The sequence below is a fragment of the Ascaphus truei genome, chromosome 2 (assembly GCF_040206685.1).
Source record: "Ascaphus truei isolate aAscTru1 chromosome 2, aAscTru1.hap1, whole genome shotgun sequence".
NCBI classification, from domain to species: domain Eukaryota; kingdom Metazoa; phylum Chordata; class Amphibia; order Anura; family Ascaphidae; genus Ascaphus; species Ascaphus truei.
In genome coordinates, this window is record NC_134484.1 from 409,959,882 (window position 1) to 409,981,925 (window position 22,044).

General features: G+C 38.6%; 1 protein-coding gene across 3 annotated transcripts in view; it reads right to left on the reverse strand.

Annotated features, from left to right (window-relative positions):
- The window catches only part of ABCB1 (ATP binding cassette subfamily B member 1), a 72,989-nt gene that overhangs the window by 35,075 nt on the left and 15,870 nt on the right, over window positions 1-22,044 (reverse strand). For all 3 annotated transcript variants that reach the window (XM_075587441.1, XM_075587442.1, XM_075587443.1), the window contains exons 3-12: window positions 20,226-20,304; window positions 17,598-17,739; window positions 17,330-17,387; window positions 13,608-13,799; window positions 9,623-9,794; window positions 8,326-8,450; window positions 7,623-7,794; window positions 6,240-6,353; window positions 4,721-4,831; window positions 2,734-2,859 (exon numbers count right to left, since the gene is read on the reverse strand). In XM_075587441.1, the coding sequence (XP_075443556.1) occupies window positions 2,734-2,859; window positions 4,721-4,831; window positions 6,240-6,353; window positions 7,623-7,794; window positions 8,326-8,450; window positions 9,623-9,794; window positions 13,608-13,799; window positions 17,330-17,387; window positions 17,598-17,739; window positions 20,226-20,304 (1,291 nt within the window). The remainder of the gene's footprint in view (window positions 1-2,733; window positions 2,860-4,720; window positions 4,832-6,239; window positions 6,354-7,622; window positions 7,795-8,325; window positions 8,451-9,622; window positions 9,795-13,607; window positions 13,800-17,329; window positions 17,388-17,597; window positions 17,740-20,225; window positions 20,305-22,044) is intronic.

Consider the following 22,044-nt stretch of genomic DNA (forward strand, 5'->3'; position numbering starts at 1 on the left):
CAACTGAATAAGACATACTGTAAATTGGTCAATAAAGCTTATTGCGCTAAAAAGTATTTAGAATTCTGAGTGTTCATTGGGATGACCAATCCTTTAAAACATTGCTCAAAAGTCAGATATCATTAAGTCCCTAGAACAGATAAGTTGTCAGGCAGCATCAGAAAGACAAAGGACTTTGAATCCACAGTTGCATTCAATCTGAACCCCTTCAGTGTACATCTGCGTCGCGCCAAAGGCAGACGCCTGATGGGGTTACCCAAAAGCTGCTTCCCTCTGCACAGAACCAGCGTGCTAAGGGTTAACGTGTGCTTGTACTATGCGGAACATCAACTCCACCCACTGGAATGTTAATGAGCCAAGAGGACAAAGGACTTTGAACCCACAGTTGCATTCAAAACACACTGGACACCTAACAAGCTCCAATTGAACCCCCAAAATAACCACAACATATATATAAGCTTATGAGTGTCACAGAGGAGTGCTACTGAGCATGGCAATATATATTTAAAACCAGAGACACAACATAAAACACAGACAGAGCTCAGTGCACATCCAGTGAAACTCATACACGGTACAATGCCTAAATATATATGTATAAATATCTATTAAATAAAATGGTCTTTTAGTTTAACATTTTGGCCAAATTGTTGTAAGCCCCTGAGCCACTGCACGGCAGACCACATTCTCAAGGGTCCCTAACACTAATATAAATTCTTAATAACCTGTGCAATACCAGGAGGAATGATTTATAATAAATCTGTCAATATTAGTTGCAAAGTTCTAAGTCTGATTGAAGCTTTTATTAACCTGTACATTACCAGGAAAAGCACTCTGTATTAGATTTGTCACAATCATACTGCAAGCAAGCAAGTTCCCCTGAGAGTGGGAGATGCTATGGAGTGAGCTTTTAACCATTTAAATGGTACATGTTAATAAAAGCTTCAATCAGACTTAGAACTTTGCAACTAATATTGACAGATTTATATAAATCATTCTTCCTGGTATTGCACAGGTTATTAAGAATTTATATTAGTGTTAGGGACCCTTGAGAATGTGGTCGGCCGTGCAGTGGCTCAGGGGCTTACAACAATTTGGCCAAAATGTTAAACTAAAAGACCATTTTATTTAATAGATATTTATACATATATATTTAGGCACTGTACCGTGTATGAGTTTCACTGGATGTGCACTGAGCTCTGTCTGTGTTTTATGTTCTGTCTCTGGTTTTAAATATATATTGCCATGCTCAGTAGCACTCCTCTGTGACACTCATATGCTTATATATATGTTGTGGTTATTTTGGGGGTTCAATAGGAGCTTGTTAGGTGTCCAGTATGTTTTGCAATTCTTGTTCAGCTAGTCTTAGCTGATTGGAAGGTGAACCTCCTACCTAATTGAAGCTTACCCCCTCCCACATTTAAATGGTTAAAAGCTCACTCCATAGCATCTCCCACTCTCAGGGGAACTTGCTTGCTTGCAGTATGATTGTGACAAATCTAATACAGAGTGCTTTTCCTGGTAATGTACAGGTTAATAAAAGCTTCAATCAGACTTAGAACTTTGCAACTAATATTGACAGATTTATTATAAATCATTCTTCCTGGCATTGCACAGGTTATTAAGAATTTATATTAGTGTTAGGGACCCTTGAGAATGTGGTCTGTCGTGCAGTGGCTCAGGGGCTTACACCAATTTGGCCAAAATGTTAAACTAAAAGACCATTTTATTTAATAGATATTTATACATATATATTTAGGCACTGTACCGTGTATGAGTTTCACTGGATGTGCACTGAGCTCTGTCTGTGTTTTATGTTCTGCCTCTGGTTTTAAACACAGTTGCATTCAATCTGAACCCTTCAGTGTACATCTGCATCACCCCAATGGCGTACAGCCTTTGGCGCAGCCAAAGGGCAGCTAAAGGGTGTGAGCCGTTTGCTGCCATTCGCTGATGTTTTGTGATATTAAAGCTTCTCTATTTCAATCTGAAACTCACCAGCCCTTTTATACCCTGTACCCAATTTCCCAACTCCAACTGTCCATGAAATATCTGTGAATTGACTGTATAACTTCTGTTCATATAATTTAACCATGTATTGTTATAACTCTGTGCCAGGACATACTTGAAAACGAAAGGTAACTCTCAATGTATTACTTCCAGGTAACACATTTTTATAACTATAAAAAATAAAGACCACAACTGAAGCCTAAACCTTTATCAGGGCAACATCAAAATAATAAAAAATGCAGTTTTTAAATCGCTATCTGATTTTATTTAGATATTCTTTGGAATGGGAATGGCTAATGGTGCTTATTTTTAAGTAAGTTATAAACTTTACTCTCCATGGGAAAAATACTTTCGCTACATATATATATATATATATATATATATATATATATATATATATATCTATCTATATATAAAGTAACGAATGTTTATTCATACACCAAAATGTCAACTTGAGAATATGAATCCATAACAAAACGGAGAAGGAGTGGCTCTGACTGACACTGACTGACACTGAGATTGTTGCAGGGGAACCTGGTTCAATTCCCTAGTCGGCTCCTTGTGACCTTGGGCAAGTCTCCCTGTGCCTAAGGCACCAAAAACATAGATTGTAAGCTCCACAGGGCAGGGACCTGCGCCTGCAAAATGTCTCTGTAAAGCGCTACGGAAAACTAGCAGCGCTATACAAGAACATGCTATTATTATTATTATTAAACCTCATCTTACCGTGCCTACTTCTGGATCATAAAACCGTTGGATGAGCTGAACAGTTGTACTCTTACCACAGCCGCTGCTCCCAACTAAGGCTAATGTTTCACCACTAGGGACCTTCATGGTCAAGCCTTTCAAAACCTGCATTGCAAAGTGAAAGAAAATCTTCTCATTAGAAACATAACAGACACAACAGGATAGGTTTAAAAAAGCAAAGCTTCAAAATAGTTGGATATGCTTCAATAACATTTCAGCATCTTCATGTGTCTACAGTACATTGGGTTCTATTAGAAATAAATTGAAAGTGGACTAACAATAGCTACAGCTGACTCAACAGTGAGCAGAGTTGACGCCATCAGTAGTGGGGAGTTTTCCGTTATAAATCACTCCCTGCGCCAAGGAGTAAATAAGGCATGGGTCAGAAAAAGGAAGCGGTTAAATGTGCACACAAAGGTCTGTGGCGGATTGTGACACCATTTAACGAACCAACATAAATATTTTTTATAGATATATTTCTACTCAACTGTTTTCAGACCTCACAAGACTCTTCTTTAGAACAACTGTGTATACTTTAGCAGATGTAACTAAAGATTAAACTTAATTTAAATCAACTTTATGAAGAACTGTAATGTTGGTCTATTAAAAGGAATAAGTCTGAAGAAATCTGCGCTTCTCCTGGGACAGGACAACTACAGCAGTAAAGCTTTACACTACAGGAAGAACATGGAGCAGAGCTCGCAATTCATTTGCTTCTTTCTTCTGATCCATGATTTCCTCAGTATGTGTGTTTGCTTGCACTGCTATGGCCAACGGCAGGACTGCTATTTGTTGCCATAAAATGACATGGCCAGTTATTGTCTTAATAATTGTTAAATGACTGGGCATTATTGGGCTACATTGTTTTTGTGACCTTCACCGTGATAAGGTAGAAGAAAGGTCTAACCAACTAAGGGATAAAAAATGACACGGGTGTAAAAGGTATCAATAAGGTACAAGAACAATGGGTTAGGAATGAGAAATTTAGAAATAGAGTTTCCTGCAGAGATAATTGAATACTGTAGCCCTTGGAATGTATGTGTTTACATGCACTACCTTTACAAAACAAACTCCATTCTGCAGGTGTCTAATGGCATGTCACTGACAGATCATATTGCCATTTGCTGATTTATGATAAGATACTGTGTAATGTTGTACTTTGTCCCTTCTATAAAACATGTTCCACTTGCCCAGCAAAGTATTAAACAGCCAGGAACCGATTTACAGTAGCGGCTTAGTACTGCAGGCACACACTGAAACATAGATCATTACTTTATATTAGTTCTGCTGATTAAACCATAGCAAGAAGGTGCAAAGTACAATGATTTAATATTATTCACAAATTATGGCAAAAAAAAATACATTACTGACCTATGACCAGTATGTATTGATTAAATGTTAAAACGGTCTCTTGGGCTAGGATGTCTTCTCAAAAGAACATTTTCAAACTACATCTATTGCCACCTTCATGCAAAGTATGAAATGTCTCTCAACTTAAGGCCCCTATGCAAATATGAAGCCATTTTCTCTTTGTTGATGAAGATTTCAGCACAATAAATTATTCCAGTGCAAGGAAAAGATGACTTTACAGCACAATAAAATAGGGCCTACGTTTTCACCACTACTAATACCACTGCTATCATTGTAACACCGTACTGCTATGCTATACATGTGTTCTGCAGGGCACCATGCTTCCAAAGCACCATGCAGTGTTATTCCTTTGGCCCTTATTCAACATACTATGAAGCTGCTTCCCTTTCCCGGAAAACTTTTGTTCTGGTTCATTGGAATGGAGCTGAAGTTTTCTCCAGCACAGGGAAGCAGCTTCACAGAGTATTAAATACTGTTCTCTGACTCGCAACGTCTACCCACTACTGGTGACAAAGTGAGCAATTTGAGAAACAAAAATATGTCATTATTCAAGTATACAGTTCATGCGGACTGTAGACAGAGCTCTTCAATTTACCTGAGTATCAGGTCTAGATGGATACGTAAACTTAACATTTTTGAATTCTATATCGCCTTTAACCTTGTCTGGTTGAAAGCCTTTTGTAGAAAAGCTGTCGATGTTTGGTTTCTGTAGGAAATGAAATAAACAGGTGAACAATGTAATAGCATAGAAAGAGAAGATCACTGTTTACATACACACTCTATCTATTGAATCAAAAGAAGTCCGCTTATCACAGCAATGTGACCCTTGCACACCAGGGAGCACAAACATATAATAACTGGTTGACTTCAAAAGGTTGGCACCTGAAAAATCCAGACTCATTGCAAAATAAAACCATAAATTTATAAATAACATGGGTAAGCACTGGGAATGGACTTTACAATTATGGAAAGTCCCTACCAGGAGTTTTTTTTATTTTATTTTTTATTTTTAACAATGTTTAATTTTTGAGTGGCAATAAATAACACTAAGCAATTGTAACATGTTATTATAATATCAGGAGGCACTTGTCGCCAGCAGCAACACACTAGCAAAAATAAATAAAGGCCCCACATTTAATGTACAGTATGATATAAAACAAAATTAAGTAAACAGTAATTCTATTTTTTTTGCTTTGCCAGGTGTAGATTTTTTGCAAAGGTTTAGCACTGGCTTATAAACTGGGACAACACTTAATGCCTTTACCCCAGAGTGTTAGGTAACAACCTTTTTCTTGCTTGTGCAGCCCCCTCTTGGAGGACTAACTAGTTTCTGTAAAAGGATTAAATGTCTTAAGAGGTTAACTGTGTGGGCTCACTCAGGTTACTTTCCTCCCCTCCCCATCATGTGATGTATAATGTCAATGTAAGGTGCCCCTTATGTTCTTGAAGCAAGTTCTTCATAGTTTCAACTGGGGTCCTCACTGTGAGTCCTGTACATAGGTTTATGTGTTTAGGAGTATGTATTGAGATGTCCTGTCATTGTTTATTGTTTTCAGTTAGCAATGTGCCCCTTCTAAGAAATCTCCAGTTAAAGGAACGTAAGTTGTGGCAGATGGATGCCGCTTGTGCTAGTCTCATTGGGTTGCCTGACCGCCACTGTCCTCACAGGGTTGCCGATGCTGCAGCCTGCGTTTACATTGAACCTGCTCGTCCTGCAGGTTCTCAGTGCATCATAGCCTCCCCACCATATCCTTTGTGATGGGCACTCCAAAGTCATGAACCTCCCATCGGTAGGACCCAAAACTATGAGAAGATGAAACCTCAAGATGTTGTTGTTTGACACGTGTTTCTGTCAAGGTACAACGTGTGTTAACACCTATCAAGTGTTTTTAGACGGCTGTCAATAAAGCACCTTTTTGTTTTATAACGAGTCGGTCGCGCACATTATGTGCGCGCTCAATGGACAACTTTAATTTGTTTTGGCGACGAGCAGCATCATGCGCACGTGCGCCACCAATATAATCAAGGCCTATTTCAACTCATTATATCAAGTGGGAATTGTTTAATTAATTATGGAAATGTCTCAATTAACCAGATTAAGAGAGAGGACTTACGTTATCAATAATGTTGAATATTGTATATGCTGCTCCCCTGGCATTGGCAAATGCTTCTATATTGGGGGCTGCTTGTCCAATACCAAAAGCACCTATAATAACAGCAAAAAATACCTGGAATCCAAAATAAATGGAAAAGAAAAATCAATAAATTAGCTAATCGACAATGAATCATACAATATACATTATATATATCTCTTGTTTGGAACCTCCTAGTGAAAATAATAATGTAATAAATATATACTAAATCGTGCTAAACACTATCTAAGGCTAGAATTAAACCAACTGTCCAAAGCACTCAAACAGTAACAATCTCACTGGGCTAACTAAGAGCCCCTAAAGAAATACTAGTATTCAAAATGAAAAGAGTTTAATGAACCACGCATCTAGAATAAAGTGGTACAATGCTAACAGGTGGAAAGTACAACACATGCAGTATACAATCTGTGGTATAAACCATAAAGCATAATCAAGTGCCTAAAATACACACAGAGAGATAGCCATCGGTACACAATATGTAGTACACCACTATAGTTATAAGTGTAAGTTATACACAGAACTAGCTATAATAAGCCTAACTGCTGCACCCATTATCATTGTACAGATTTATTCTAGATGTGTTGTTAATTACACTCTTCATTTTCAATACTAGTATTTCTTTCTTTTGGGGCTCTAAGTTACCCCAGTGAGATTGTTACTGTTTGAGTGCTGTGGACAATTGGTTTCATTCTTTATATTGTTGAAGGAATTAGGAATTCCTAATGTCCGCCTGCACCAATTCTCATCTTTAAGATTCTTTGCTTCTTGCCAAGAGGGTAGTGCCGTTTGTGCTTGTGTATACATCTAAGGCCACTTCTACTGACAGACCAGCAAAAATACTGTGACACCCTAATATATGTAAATGTTGACATTCACTGCTGTTCATTTTGTCGTCCTTTAATGAAATCTCTACTTGATAATATAATAAAAAAATATGTTGAGACTTTATGACAGCACTGTTGGAATGTTACATAGTTCATAATCCAAAGTCACAGTGAAAAGAATGCAAGTAACCCAGTAACTTCTGCTTTATTGCTCAATTATTGCCTTTTACTGTACATTCGGATTCCCAAACCTGAGTGATAATATATCAATTACAATAAAAGTCTTATACTGTATAAAAAAAAAACACCATGGTCTAGGGAAGAGATAAATCGTGTGGATCTTAAAGTAATGTAAACAAGTATGTATCGTGCAGCATAAAGGCAATCCAGTATCAGTATTCCAAAATGGCTTTGTTCTAATACGCAGGCAGAAAATATGAGACCGATTCCACCAAGGCAGCACTATCGTCTTTGAAGCGCATTCAAGCATAGCTACTGAAGCAAGAAACTCTTTACTTACTGTAAGTACAGACCCGATGGAATACTTTTCATCTATAATCAGGGATGTGCCATACCAGAAGGCTAATGCATAGGATGCATATATCAGGAAGAAAGCAAAACCCATGGATATATTAGCCGTGACTGCCTTCCTTATACCAATTTTTTTGGCATCTTCTAAATTTTTTTCATACCTGTGGTGGAAGTAAAATGACACCGCATAACTGTGATAGCCTGTCACAAAATCTGTGCAATGACCTTACAGACAAATTCATTTAGAAAGAAGAAGAGCAGGTTTGAAAAAATATGTTTAAGGTATTAAAACGGCAAAGCAAAACTTCCCAAAGTCCACATTTAAAAGCCGTCCTTTGTAAGCCAATAGAACATGTGAAACTGCTCCCAGGGCTGCCTTCTGTAAGTGTAAACCAGTGAAGTAGAGAACAACCCACTTCAGACTAGCAGATCCCTTACTTACTGCTGGTTTAGTGCAGTGGTTCCCGACTCCGGTCCTCAATGACCCCATATTAAGTTTTACGGAGACCCCTGCTTAAGCACAGGTAATTCAGTCAAAATGGTTGATCCACTGATAGAGCTACCTGTGCTCATGTGAGCATAGCCATAAAACCTGGCCTGGCATTTGTCCTTGAGGACTAGATTTGGGACCCACTGGTTTAGTACACTACTTATTCAATCAGGAAGGGTGGGAGAAATCAAGCAGCTCTCACCGCTGTATTTCTTTCTTTTGTCCACCAAAGGCCATCACAGTCCTGATAGCTGCAAGAACCTCTTCTGCCACAGCCCCGGCTTTGGCATAGGCTGTCAGCTCCTTGTTTGTGTACGCAGATAATATCTGTGGGTTAAGAATAACGCATTAAAAATAAAATAAAAAAAAACACAGTTCAACACTGATGAAATAAAGTACAGATGTTTTCTACTTAAGGTTTCCCCCTCAAGCACGTAAGCACAAAATACTTTCTCTTTTATGGTCTGCTGTCGTAGAAAATGACCCTTCAGATTTTACTTTTATACCATGCTGCTATTTTTCAGTTTGCACATAGCTAAAAAGACCAGATAAACAGGAAGCGGTCTGCTGTGTTTTGCAGCAAAAATAGTTGATCTTATTGGTCTCTTGAAAATGTTAACTGGCTTGTTTATAGCAAACCTGATTATGCACCAAACCTACATGCTCTAAAAATGACATCCCATGGTTTATGGTGGTGGACGGAAAGCAAACAGGCTTCAGAGAAGTGAAAAGCTTGGCATGGCAATATACTGAAAGTAGGTCCCATTTAATACAGATGCTTAATTGAATGGGATGGAGCATTCTAGTGGGAATGTCACTGCATATGCAGTGGGCGACACCAGGTTAATCACAGTGTCACCATAGGTATGTCACTTCATCTCTCATTGCCAAAGGCACTGTAAATTAGATAGTATGTTCTACATGTGTAGAACTTGATAAATGCTATGTACAATGCTGCGTACACTGTAGCACGACATTTGTTCAATAATCGTTGAGGAAGTGAGAATGTGTCTTTCAAAACAGAACTTGTAGTAAGAGCAAATCAGTTTATTACTCACCAGCTTAAGCCAGGGGTTCTTAACTCCAGTCCTCAAGACCCCCCTAAAGGTCAGATTTTAAGGATAGCCCTGCTCCAGCACAGGTGGCTCAATCAGTGGCTCAGTCAAAGATTGACATATACAGCCACCTGTGCTGAAGCCGGGCTATCCTTAAAACCTGTCCTGTTAGGAGGTCCTGAGGACTGGGTTTGGGAACCTCTAGCTTAAAACAAGCCCCCTCGCTCCCTCCCCCCCCCCCCAGCAGGAAGCACACAGAAAAACACGCAGAAGCCGCCAAAGAGAATTATGTGGTGACAACAAATTGAATAAATAAGTGTCTAGAAACACATGGATAAACAGTTTGTTTAGTGCTCCGCTGCTAAAATCTATATAGAACATTGGTGGAATTTCCACCTGTGCATAACAACTGTGATCAAAGCAGACCTCACAAACGTCACATACCTTTGCCCAGATAGCAGCCGAGAGTCCCATGACTGGACTTATAGCCAGAATAACCAGGGTTAACTTCCAGCCTTTAATAAACCCAATGATAAAGCCAGTAAGGAATGTAGCTATAGACTGAAACAGCATGGCAATTTTGTCCCCGATCCCTTCATTAATTTTGGAGACATCACTAAAATACAAAAAGTGGTTAGAAATGAATTCATTTAAAATAAATGAATACTTTATTACCTCCAGCTCACCACTAAAGTAGTTTTCTGCCTGATATATAACTGCTAAGAATCTGGGCTTCTGGGTAAAACATAAACCAAACCGTGTTTTAAAACAAATCTGCACTTTGATCCTAGTTTCTTTATATGACAACCATTTTTTATTTGCATTGTATTTAAAAAATAATCGTTTCTTCTTGCCCTTTCCTATTCTATTTAAATTGTGAAAATCTGATGCTTCGTTTAGGAGATAAAAGTGTTTGAAATACAACGTGTCTGGGAGGTTAAAATGGAGCTCACCCCGGAGCCCAGTATTGTTTATAGGTTACTATGGTAACATCAGACACTAGTGCACGGGGTGGGGCGGGGGGGGCAACTCCAGTCCTCAAGGGCCACCAACAGGTCAGCTTTTCAGGCTATCCCTGCTGCAGCACAGGTGGCTCCTTCAGTGGCTCAAAAATGATGATTGCCCCGTGTGTGCTGAAGCAGGGATATTCTGAAAACCTGATCTGTTGCTGGCCCTTGAGGACTGGAGTTGGCCACCTCTGCACTAGAGATGAAGAAAATCATGACTTTTAACACTATGACAAACTTTTTTTTTTATATATAAAAAGAGCAGGACATATTTAGGGGGCAAGATACTAACATTTTTGGAGTTAAACTCATGTACAGGGTTGAGCTTCCGGGGGAATTACTGCTTTAAAACTGGCAAAGTGTAGAAAACAAAGGCGTTTGATCACATAAGTATAACATGTATTATCAATTGTTAAGATTTTGGTGGTCAGACCCCAAACAGTAGAAAATAAATTGCTATTGTGACTGGGCAACAATCAAATGGCAATACTCTATTTCTTCCAGCACGAGAAAAAAAAGCGTAACAATATGTTTTTGTATTTAAATTGCGTTCTATTATTCATTTATACTGTACCATCAAAACAACTGGATCTGTGCTAGTGGCACAGAAGAAAACGGCTTAAAATGCTCATTCTAAAAGTTACCCCTTTGGGAGCTAGTCAGGTATCTTATCATGCAGGAGAAAATACTGCTCATTACCCATTTTCCCGGTAATGATACAGAAAACAGTTGAACGTCTATTCAAATGTGACTTAAGAGTGATGTACAGGACAATAATTACATTCTACAATGGTTTCCATAGAAATGTAATTGCTTTGGTGGAATCCAGACTCCCAGTGCTACAGGCAGGTCACAATGTTACTTGCAGTATGGCTGCCTGGAAATGAAGCTGCATTCATTCTAAGACACATAGGTAACTAGTAATTAAACGCCAACATGGTCTATGCAAAATCGCCCCCAAAACGGGATGCAAATTTAACGCAATAAAAACAAAAAATCTCTCTTTATCTCTCCCTCAGGCTCTTATTTATCACTAGGAAAGCCCCATTGACTGTACCTTTCTGTGCAATAGAACCGGATTGGCGATATCGAAGCTTACAGAATAAGGGATAATTAAAGGGGGCCGCCACACTCAAAATTAGAAAGGCGCAGTGTACAGGGGCCTATGCCTGGGTCCCCAAGAAAAAAAAAAAAAGATATCTAAAAAAGTATCAAACTAAACCATCAGATTTAATAGAACAAGCAGTATGAAATATCACTGTGGATCACACAAAAAAAAGAAAAAAAAAACAAGGAACCAGACAAGCTAAATCTGAAAAACTGTATGAGACAAAAAACACAAACAAGGAAAAAATACTTATCCACACAATCTTCTAGCCATGAAGCAAGGGCAAATGTGTAGAAAAAAATAGGATATGAAACCCAAAAATATGGAAAAAGTGCCAAAAAGAGGCTATATAGTAACACTCATTGGGGGGAATAAGGGTAAGGCAAAATCAAGGGTAGCTAAGCAAAATACTATACATAGGCAAAGGAGAAACAAGGGGGAGCAACATTTAGGGGAAAACCCCTTCAATTGGCCCGTTCCCACCGATCCCTAACGGACCATGGTACTTCCCTTAAAAGTCCTTCAGAGAAAGAAAGCTGCTACACAGATCATTCATGCTCCCCCGGTCAGTAAGAGTCATCTGTGTCTGTGCATCTCACAGAATAAGTGTCTGTGCATCTCACAGAATAAGTGTCTGTGCATCTCACAGAATAAGTGTCTGTGCATCTCACAGAATAAGTGTCTGTGCATCTCACAGAATAAGTGTCTGTGCATCTCACAGAATAAGTGTCTGTGCATCTCACAGAATAAGTGTCTGTGCATCTCACAGAACAAGTGTCTGTGCATCTCACAGAATAAGTGTCTGTGCATCTCACAGAACAAGTGTCTGTGCATCTCACAGAATAAGTGTCTGTGCATCTCACAGAATAAGTGTCTGTGCATCTCACAGAATAAGTGTCTGTGCATCTCACAGAATAAGTGTCTGTGCATCTCACAGAATAAGTGTCTGTGCATCTCACAGAATAAGTGTCTGTGCATCTCACAGAATAAGTGTCTGTGCATCTCACAAAATAAGTGTCTGTGCATCTCACAGAACAAGTGTCTGTGCATCTCACAGAACAAGTGTCTGTGCATCTCACAGAATAAGTGTCTGTGCATCTCACAGAATAAGTGTCTGTGCATCTCACAGAATAAGTGTCTGTGCATCTCACAGAATAAGTGTCTGTGCATCTCACAGAATAAGTGTCTCTGCATCTCACAGAATAAGTGTCTGTGCATCTCACAGAACAAGTGTCTGTGCATCTCACAGAATAAGTGTCTGTGCATCTCACAGGATAAGTGTCTGTGCATCTCACAGAATAAGTGTCTGTGCATCTCACAGAACAAGTGTCTGTGCATCTCACAGAATAAGTGTCTGTGCATCTCACAGAATAAGTGTCTGTGCATCTCACAGAATAAGGGTCTGTGCATCTCACAGAATAAGGGTCTGTGCATCTCACAGAATAAGGGGTCCTCTCTGTCTCTCTCTAGCAAAAATCCTATTCTGCATACAGTACCTGAGAAAAGCAAGATTTCCTGCGATCTGCTCACCCAAAGCCTAATGAATAGCCCGTGAATATGTAATTTTGCGAGTTTTCATACTGCACAAAATTGCATATCCGGAAACCAAATTGTGTAAAAAATTGGTAGTTTTGGTATGCTTTGGACAGGAGAAAAGACTTAATAAACAGAGCGAGATGCAAACCCAAGTGAAAATGGTCGTGTACGCCCACAGATGCACTTGTCAATGTTTAATGAATAGACCCCACAGGCTCCCATGATCTAGTTTTGTTAAATTAATTTCCTGTCTACACTCTCCCCTTCCCGTTGAGGCCGCCCGCTGGAACCCGGAAGCGATCACGTGTTCCATCAGTGACGGATGCTTCAATGGACATGGTGGTAACAGGTCCCTCTGGTATGAAATAGGTTCATTTACAAATTGCTTCCCATGGGTTGGGACGTTTATAAGGATAATTGAGTGAGATATTGGTCCAAACAAAGATAAATGTAACCCATTTGGAGTTTAGCAGGCTTACCATACAAGTGAAAGTCCACCTTGGCTCAAGTAACTTACTATAGACCCGGGTGGCCAACTCCAGTCCTCAAGGGCCACCAACAGGTCAGGTTTGCAGGATATCCCTGCTTCAGCACAGGTGGCTGAATCAGTGGCTCAGTCGTTGACTGATTGAGCCACCTGTGCTGAAGCAGGGATATCCTGCAAACCTGACCTGCTGGTGACCCTTGAGGACTGGAGTTGGTTACCCGTGCTATAGACTATACAATGTGGAGGCTATAGCACCGAACAAGGATCTGGAAAACGATGATGCATATTTACTCTGTGAGTCTGGTGTTGAGTTCTCCTGCATCATTGACATCAAACCAGCCAACTTCCTGTCGCAGTACCGCATGAAAAAAATGTCGTCTAATTTTCCTAATTTGCCTGCCAGCTGCAAGGGTCCAGAAGGAAATTTGAATGTAGGCAGCAATGAGCACTGCGAAGCCGATGCCTGTGTAATATAAGGCAAATCTGAAACAAGAAAAATACACTGTCTTAATATTTTCATAGCCTTTTTCTGTTAACGTTATTGATCGTTCTCTCGATTGTAACACACAGAAACATGCTTTATTTCTTACCACGAGGACATTTTGGAGAGAGGTAATCAAATATTCAAATTTGAACAAAATGAGTACTACTGACACAATGTTATCATAGTCATTGAGGAAAACTGGGATGCAACACTAGTCACTTTTTAATAAAAGCAAAACTGTACTAAAAGTATGAAAGCATCCTCATATATATATTTATTTTTTTAAAGACACAATTTCCCCCCCCTTTTTTTAAATCACATTAAAAGTGGGCACCTGAATCAAACACATTATAGCCACAAAAACACATAAATAGTTACAATTATTATTATTTACAGAGATCTCAACTTTTTAAGAAATACTGGAGCTTACTCACAAAAGATCCTCAAGTGTACCACACTATTACATGAACAAGATCTATTACCTTATACTCATAACCACAGTCTATATGTGTAAACACAGGTGGCTGAATCAGTGTCTCAGTCATTTTGACTGAAAAATCTGTGCTGAAGCAGGCATATCCTTAAAACCAGACCTGATGGGACTTCTTTGAGTTGGTAACCACTGGTCTAAATTATGGTTGGTAGCATCAGTCAGTAATGTCCTGCTTACAACTCAGTCTATGTCTTCACTAACATAATTCTGACACTTCCATCACAGATACTATATGGTCTTGTCTTGTGATGGATCAGTGGCCAGAGTTACTGAGTCATCCTTATTACCACAGAAAGTAATTCTCGAACTTGTAATCTCATTTCTGAGTACCGTAATGTTTATTGAACATGCCACATGCATGTGATCCTTACATTGAACTAATGTATTTCTTCCATGTGCAATAGATATAAGTAACGTTGGGTCTGTTATCAGACTTTTTTTTAATAGTAGCCACATGTAACACTTATCTTTCACTTTTATTACTATATTACTTTAGGATCCTGTAAAAAAAAAAATGTTCTGTTCATTTATACACACCCTAAGCTACAAATCAGATATGGCGATCTAATAATAACCCGATGTTAATAGATAACCTGGTGTTGACATACTAGGTGAGCTTTGTTTCATATGAGATATACAAACAAGGCTGTAGAAAGGGAGAGGCCAGAAGAGAGTTTCAACTTTTATCACGAAGAATTTGGATAAAAGGAGTTTATTTTAGGTGAATATGTTGGTTCTTTTGTCATGCTCGGCTTTATTAGTCTTTATTGGCCAAATAGAAATCCCTCATCTATCGAAATCCATGACATTCAATTAGAAGGAGTGTAAGGTAATCTTTCCACAATAAAAACACCACACTCACATCTCAGACAGGTCCACAAACATACTAGGTCGCCAGAGAAACCCACCAAATAAGGCGCATAATCTAGGAACCTTCCTTGGGTAGGATTCCAATTTTTACTCGGCGGAGGACAAAGGATCAACGTCCATTGTGTACAAGAGTACTCCTTTTATGTTTTAGTTTGTTATTTCAGACTTTTTTTTTCTAATTGTTTCCATATGGAATATTAAATTGTTGATGTACTATCTGCCAAGTCATCCCCAATCATTAGTATGAAGTAGCCTATCACTTAGTTAATGTGCTATTGTGGCATGCCCTGTTTGTTCTCTCTTTCTTTTTCTGAGATTTAAAGATACCATCAGGATTGGAGTGGATACAGGAAGAACCACATTTGAATAGATCCAGATTCAAAGGCATCTAGGCGCCTTAGAGGTCTGTTTTTTTAGTACATTTTCCAACTGGTTGACAGCCAGACGGACATTTTAGGCTGCATCTGGAACTCAAGTCATTAGACTCTAATTTAATATTGTTTACATTAATTGTACATTTATTTTATGTTTTGTCACTGGCGCTATCTGCACTAATTATTCACCTAAGGTCCACAAACCTGCCTTTCCCCATTACCTCTTAGCATGGTATTCTACAATTTCAGTATTTAACCAAAAATCACTTATTCCTTTTCAGCATCCACTCTCCCATCCTGGCAGACAATACCTGAGAATAAGAAGATTGGAAGGCCTGCCTTTGTCCTTCTGGTCTCCTTATTAATATTAGTCATGTGAAACATGATATATCCTTTTAATACTAATATATTGTATGTCATCCTGTGCCTTTAAGCCCTTCATACCCAGCCAAAAGGGTTAACACTATGAGGCTTCCCCTTGCACTATGTAAAACTGCTCTAGTGTCCGTGTATCTGCCTTTTGTTTTTGTAATTTTTAGTTGCCTGGCAACGTGACATCATCGCATCACTGCGTCACGTGCGTCGGCCGACGCTGCAGTGCGTGATGACGTCAGACGTCAACCAGGAAGTGTGGAGGCTGCAGTTGCTGCCCTGCAATAATCACAGTTTGTGGGGATTGGTGAGTAATAATACCCCTACACATATTATATATATATTATGTGTGTGTGCTTTTCTTCACTGTTTATTAAGGTGTATGGTCTGAGGAAAGGACAACTGGTCCTGAAGGGTTATGCTTATGCCTGCTCTAATGTTACAAATACAGATTACGTTTGCTTACATACAAGTTTCCTGTGGTCTTACTCCTTTGCAAAATATTCACATTTTTCTGGATCCAGCTTTGAGACGCCGGGAGTGACGGAGGGTGAGCACCAGTGAGGGAAACATGCATTCATTTTATATAAACAGCGGTGTACCACTATCCCTATTCTTCGACTTCTTAGCATACAATGCTTTCACTGCAGCCAGGGATTCTGGGTAATGACATGCAAATTAGCACACACAGTGAGTCACTGTTTACTTCTTATCCATTTTAACATGGATACGTTTACATCTGCTGTATTCCACAGCTTTTTCAGCCCAGCCTGGGTTAAAGAAGTGCAGAGCTAGTAAACCTACTCACATACAGCTTTTACAATTGAAAGGAAAATTGATTTCCTGCACTGCCCACAACTTTTTTCACCTTTTTATACCTTGAGCTGCAAGTTAATTTTTAATTCAATCTTCTTTTGTTCCTTGCTCCTTTCTTCATGCTTTATTGCTCTTATTACTACAGTACTGTTGCTTCTGCCTGCTCTGTATTCTCGCCCATCATAACCTTCTACTTTCACAGTCTGAAAGTACGATACTAAAATAGTATTTAGTCAACCTAAGCCAATCAATAGGTTATTCATATAAGCAACTCCAAGTAGTGACCAAAATTACCCAAAAATATATAGTAAAATAAGTTTCTCTTTCAAATCAACGACACAATTTTTACTAGCCTGTAATTCATTTAAATATGTCCAGAACTAAATTAGAAAATACAATAAAAACATTATGTAAATACAATTAACTTCTTCAGGTATTGTAATAAGCTGTAATAAGTTATTGACACAAAAATAAGATAGCAATGATACTACGATTGGTCATATATTGCACATAAGGCAAATAGGGAAGACATATTACAGAAAGACAGGGCATTTACTATACCTATTACTGTGATACACCAAGGGAAAGTGCCACTTTTACTTACGTTGTCATTTTCTCCTGTAGTAACACTGATGCATTTTGTAGACCTTCTATTGTTAACGCTAAAAATAAGAATATAACATATTAAACACATGAAACATATATACAGTCTTATATCAATCATTTGTTATCAGAAAAACAAACATATTTCATTTAAAATGCTGAATTACAGCTCATTGCAAGTCACCCAATGGTTTAAGAAACAGTGGGGTATGTTCCTAAAATTATTTGACGTATCCCCAATTATTCACAATGTTAGGAAGGGGACTTACATTCATTTTTCCCAGAAGTAACAAAGAGGTCAGTCATTTCTCCAAACACAATCATCATAAGTGGTAGTCCTGCTCCATGGGCTACCGCCAATATGGTTCCAAAGATCATCAAAAACCTGTCCATGGAATCAGCATACCGAAACTGAAAAATAATACGTACATTTGCTAGAGTTCGGGGGACGACTAATGCTGATTTAACAACTAAACATGCAGTCATTCGAACAACCCAATAACAGTGACATGGTTAGAGAGATAAACATAGATTACTGACTGCTTATGTACAAAAAAATCAGACACCTATAAGTATTGTCTATTCACTTCTATAAACATCTTTTGACCACACAATAAATATTCAGACCAGTCAATTGCCATGTTCATTTTTTGAGTGCTCCTATTATGAGTTTCTGCAGCACCCGTCTTTTGGTGGCTGCATTGTTCTCCTTTTTGTTTACATTATTCTTTGCTCATTGGGTGCACCGCCACTGATATATATTTTTTTAATTATTTTTGGTTTAATGATTTGGTTAAATTATTTATAATGGTAGTAGAGCTCTTCTTTAATTTAACTTTTTCACCTATAAGTATTTGTAAATATTATTTTCTTTCTTTTTTCTCTCTAGTTTTATTCAAACGTGGTTCAAGTGTACATACAGTTCCATGGATTTATACATACAGCATGGTACAGGAAATGCAGGCTGGACATTATATCATTTTATTACAACATAAATCATATCTGTCAATGCAAAGATCATATTGGAACTCTTAAATCTGTCAGGAGAGGATTTTTTTATTTTTTTATTTCAAATACTTGTATTATTTTTATGGTATCACATCACGACTTTGAAACTGAAAGAAACAATGTACATATATATCTTTAAACAACAGTACTTTCTTTCTTGGTATTTAAACACATATTCTAGACCTAAGGACTTCAGATATTTTGTTAAAGCTAACACAAACTCTATATTAGTTTTAGATCATTTAGATATTTCTGGACTTCCAATCAGGAGATTGCAACCTTCAAAGTCTTTAAATTCTTTATCACTTGAAAGAGGGGAAAAATAACAGAAGAAGAGAGAAGGGGGGGGAGGGGATAGGAAAGGGTAATACAGGAGGAGGGGAGGGAAGGAAGACAAGGGAATCTCCCGAGCATCTGTTCTGATATTAGGCTTTCTTTTTGGTTGAAATACTATTTTAAAGCTAGTTGGTAAACAGTCATTGGAGACATCAGTGGGGTTGGATTTCCTCTAGCGGCCCTTTGAGCGTGACGCCGCCATGTGCTGAACATGTGCTTACGTAGGAACAGCCCCGTCTCTTCTCTTTACTTAAGTTTATTGGGCCTTCACCGGAACACTTGGCTGAGATTCAGAGACTTGATGCAAATGAAATTCTTTTCAATTTCCAATTTTTTTTAAAAAAAATCACCTTTTTGCCTCAAGTATAATTACATTTGTTTACATTGTTTTCAGTTTTTTCCCCACAGAAATGGGAATTGCACCTTTAAGTAAAGTGCAGCTACCATGTGTGACCTTTTTCGAGATTAGTGTTTATTGACCTTTTTTTGTTAAGGAACCTATAATTACAGTAGATTGTGAAATTCTGCGGAGCCCCAACCCTCTCTTTAATAGCGCGTCTGTGACCAGGTCCACTGTAAGGAACCCCAACCCTCTCTAATAATGCGTCTAGGATCAGATGCATTGTAAGGAACCCCAACCCTCTCTAATAGCGCGTCTGAGATCAGATGCATTGTAAGGAACCCCAACCCTCTCTAATAGCACGTCTGAGATCAGATGCATTGTAAGGAACCCCAACCCTCTCTAATAGCGCGTCTGAGATCAGATGCATTGTAAGGAACCCCAACCCTCTCTAATAGCACGTCTGAGATCAGATGCATTGTAAGGAACCCCAACCCTCTCTAATAGCGCGTCTGTGATCAGATGCATTGTAAGGAACCCCAACCCTCTCTAATAGCGCATCTGAGATCAGGTGCATTGTAAGGAGCTGCATCCCTCTCTAATAGCGCGTCTGTGATAAGATGCATTGTAAGGAACCCCGACTCTCTCTAATAGCGCGTCTGTGATAAGATGCATTGTAAGGAACCCCAACCCTCTCTAATAGCGCGTCTGTGATAAGATGCATTGTAAGGAACCCCGACTCTCTCTAATAGCGCGTCTGTGATAAGATGCATTGTAAGGAACCCCAATCCTCTCTAATAGCGCGTCTGAGATCAGATTCATTGTACCCTCAGGAACCCCAATCATCCAAATGATTGGGTAATAACAAATACTTATAGTATGGATCATATCCACACCCAACAAATCTCTATTATTGCACAAATTAAGCAAATGATTTCATAAATTAAGGAAAAGCACTGTCTAATATTAGTTCTGCCTTTCAAGATGCAAATATTCTATTAATGCAGTGCTGTTGTGGATATTATAATAATACTTATAATAAAATTATCTGTTTCCCAGGTTTTGTTTGTTTAAGATGAAAACATTAGTGATATTCTAATTGCTATTTTGATCATTTAATTTAAATAATGATATATAAGTTTATGCATATCTATTATTTGAATTGCTTACAATGTTGCAGTGTAAACCGTTAAAAGGACATATTGTGTCTTACCATAGCAAAAGTGCTGACCCGGTTTGGTTTCGGTGGTTTTTCTTTTTTCTTTTTTCTAGAAAAGAATCCGGTCTTTTCTCTGCAAAGGAAAAGTTAAAGGTAAACAATAATGCAACAGTTCCGTTAGTTCTATTAATAAGAAACAGGATTCTTTGCCGACTGTGATAACGCATGATGCTTACTTACATCTTTATGGATTATATATATATATATATATATATATATATATATATATATATATATATATATATATATATATATATAGCCATTTTTCATATTCCTGTTGGTGTTCCTGGATTACCTAGCATTATAGTACTCATTGATATTCTTGTAGTTGGACTTAATGACACAGTCCAATGCTTACCTACAGATACTACCTTCTAAGACAGTGGTTTTCAACCTTTTTTGGTTAAGGACCCCCTATAGTTATATTGTACATTTCTGCAGAACCCCCAACCTTCTCTGATAGCACGTCTGAGATCAGATTCATTGTAAGGAACGGCAACCCTCTCCAACAGCGGTCTGAGATCAGATGCACTGTAAGGAACCCCAACCCTCTCTGGTAGCGTGTCTGAGATCAGATACATTGTAAGGAACCCCAATCCTCTGTAATAGCACCTTAGATTAGATCTATTGTAAGGAACCCAACCCCTCCCTAATAGCGCGTCTGAGATCAGATTAATTGTAAGGAACCCCAATACTCTCAAATATTGTGCCTGAGATCAGATGTATTGTAAGGAACCCCAACCCTCTCTGGTAGCGTATCTGAGATCAGATGCATTGTAAGGAACCGCAATCCTCTCTGATATCATGTATGAGATCAGATGCATTGTAAGTAACTGCAACCCTCTGTAATAGCACGTCTGAGATCAAATGCATTGTAAGGAACCCTAATCCTCTCTAATATCATGAATGAGATCAGATGCATTGTAAGGAACCTCATGCCCCTCTAATAGCGCGTCTGTGATCAGATGCATTGTAAATTCTTCTGTATTTGGTCCAATTTTCAAATTACCTGAACATTGCAGGGAACTCTTTAGGGATGCCAGTAGAACCCTGTTGAAAAACACTGTGCTAAGCTCTTCTTTTGATCTCTTATTGGTGTGCTTCATCCACTATATCCCACTGATATTTAATATCACACCAAGATGAAAAATTATCGGTATGTGTTCTTGTTCAAAGTTCTAGTAGTTGTATTAATCCTGGTTAAATGTAGATTTGTTGTAGTTTGTGATAACTTGCAATAGACAAAAAATAAGCTGAAGGAGCAGTGCCCTCTGATTAATTTATTTTATTTAAGCCCCCCTCCAAGAGAGTTAAACAGCCATTTTGTTTCCCCTGTAGATGACAGTACCGGCACTACCTTTACAGGCTCTCAAGACCTGAAATAACAGGGTTCAACTCCTGGGACCCCCTGCTTACCATTCATGAAAAAAATGTGGTGGTGAGCAATGGGTACACTGCACCTTTAAGGGAATATGATGAGTCAACAGTATATTGAAGAAGGAACCGGTAAGCAGAGATGTGCGAATTATTCACCAACATTCAACTTCACCGATCATGTGGAGTTTATTTGTGGCTTGGTATGAAACAGGAGAGAGAGAGAAAGAGAGATAGAGAGAGACAGAGACAGACAGAGAGAGAAACAGAGAGAGAAAGAGAGACAAACAGAGAGAGAAAGAGAGACAAACAGAGAGATAAAGAGAGACAAACAGAAAGAGAAAGAGAGACAAACAGAGAGAGAAAGAGAGACAAACAGAGAGAGAAAGAGACAGATAGAGAAACAGAGAGACAGATAGAGAAACAGAGACAGATAGAG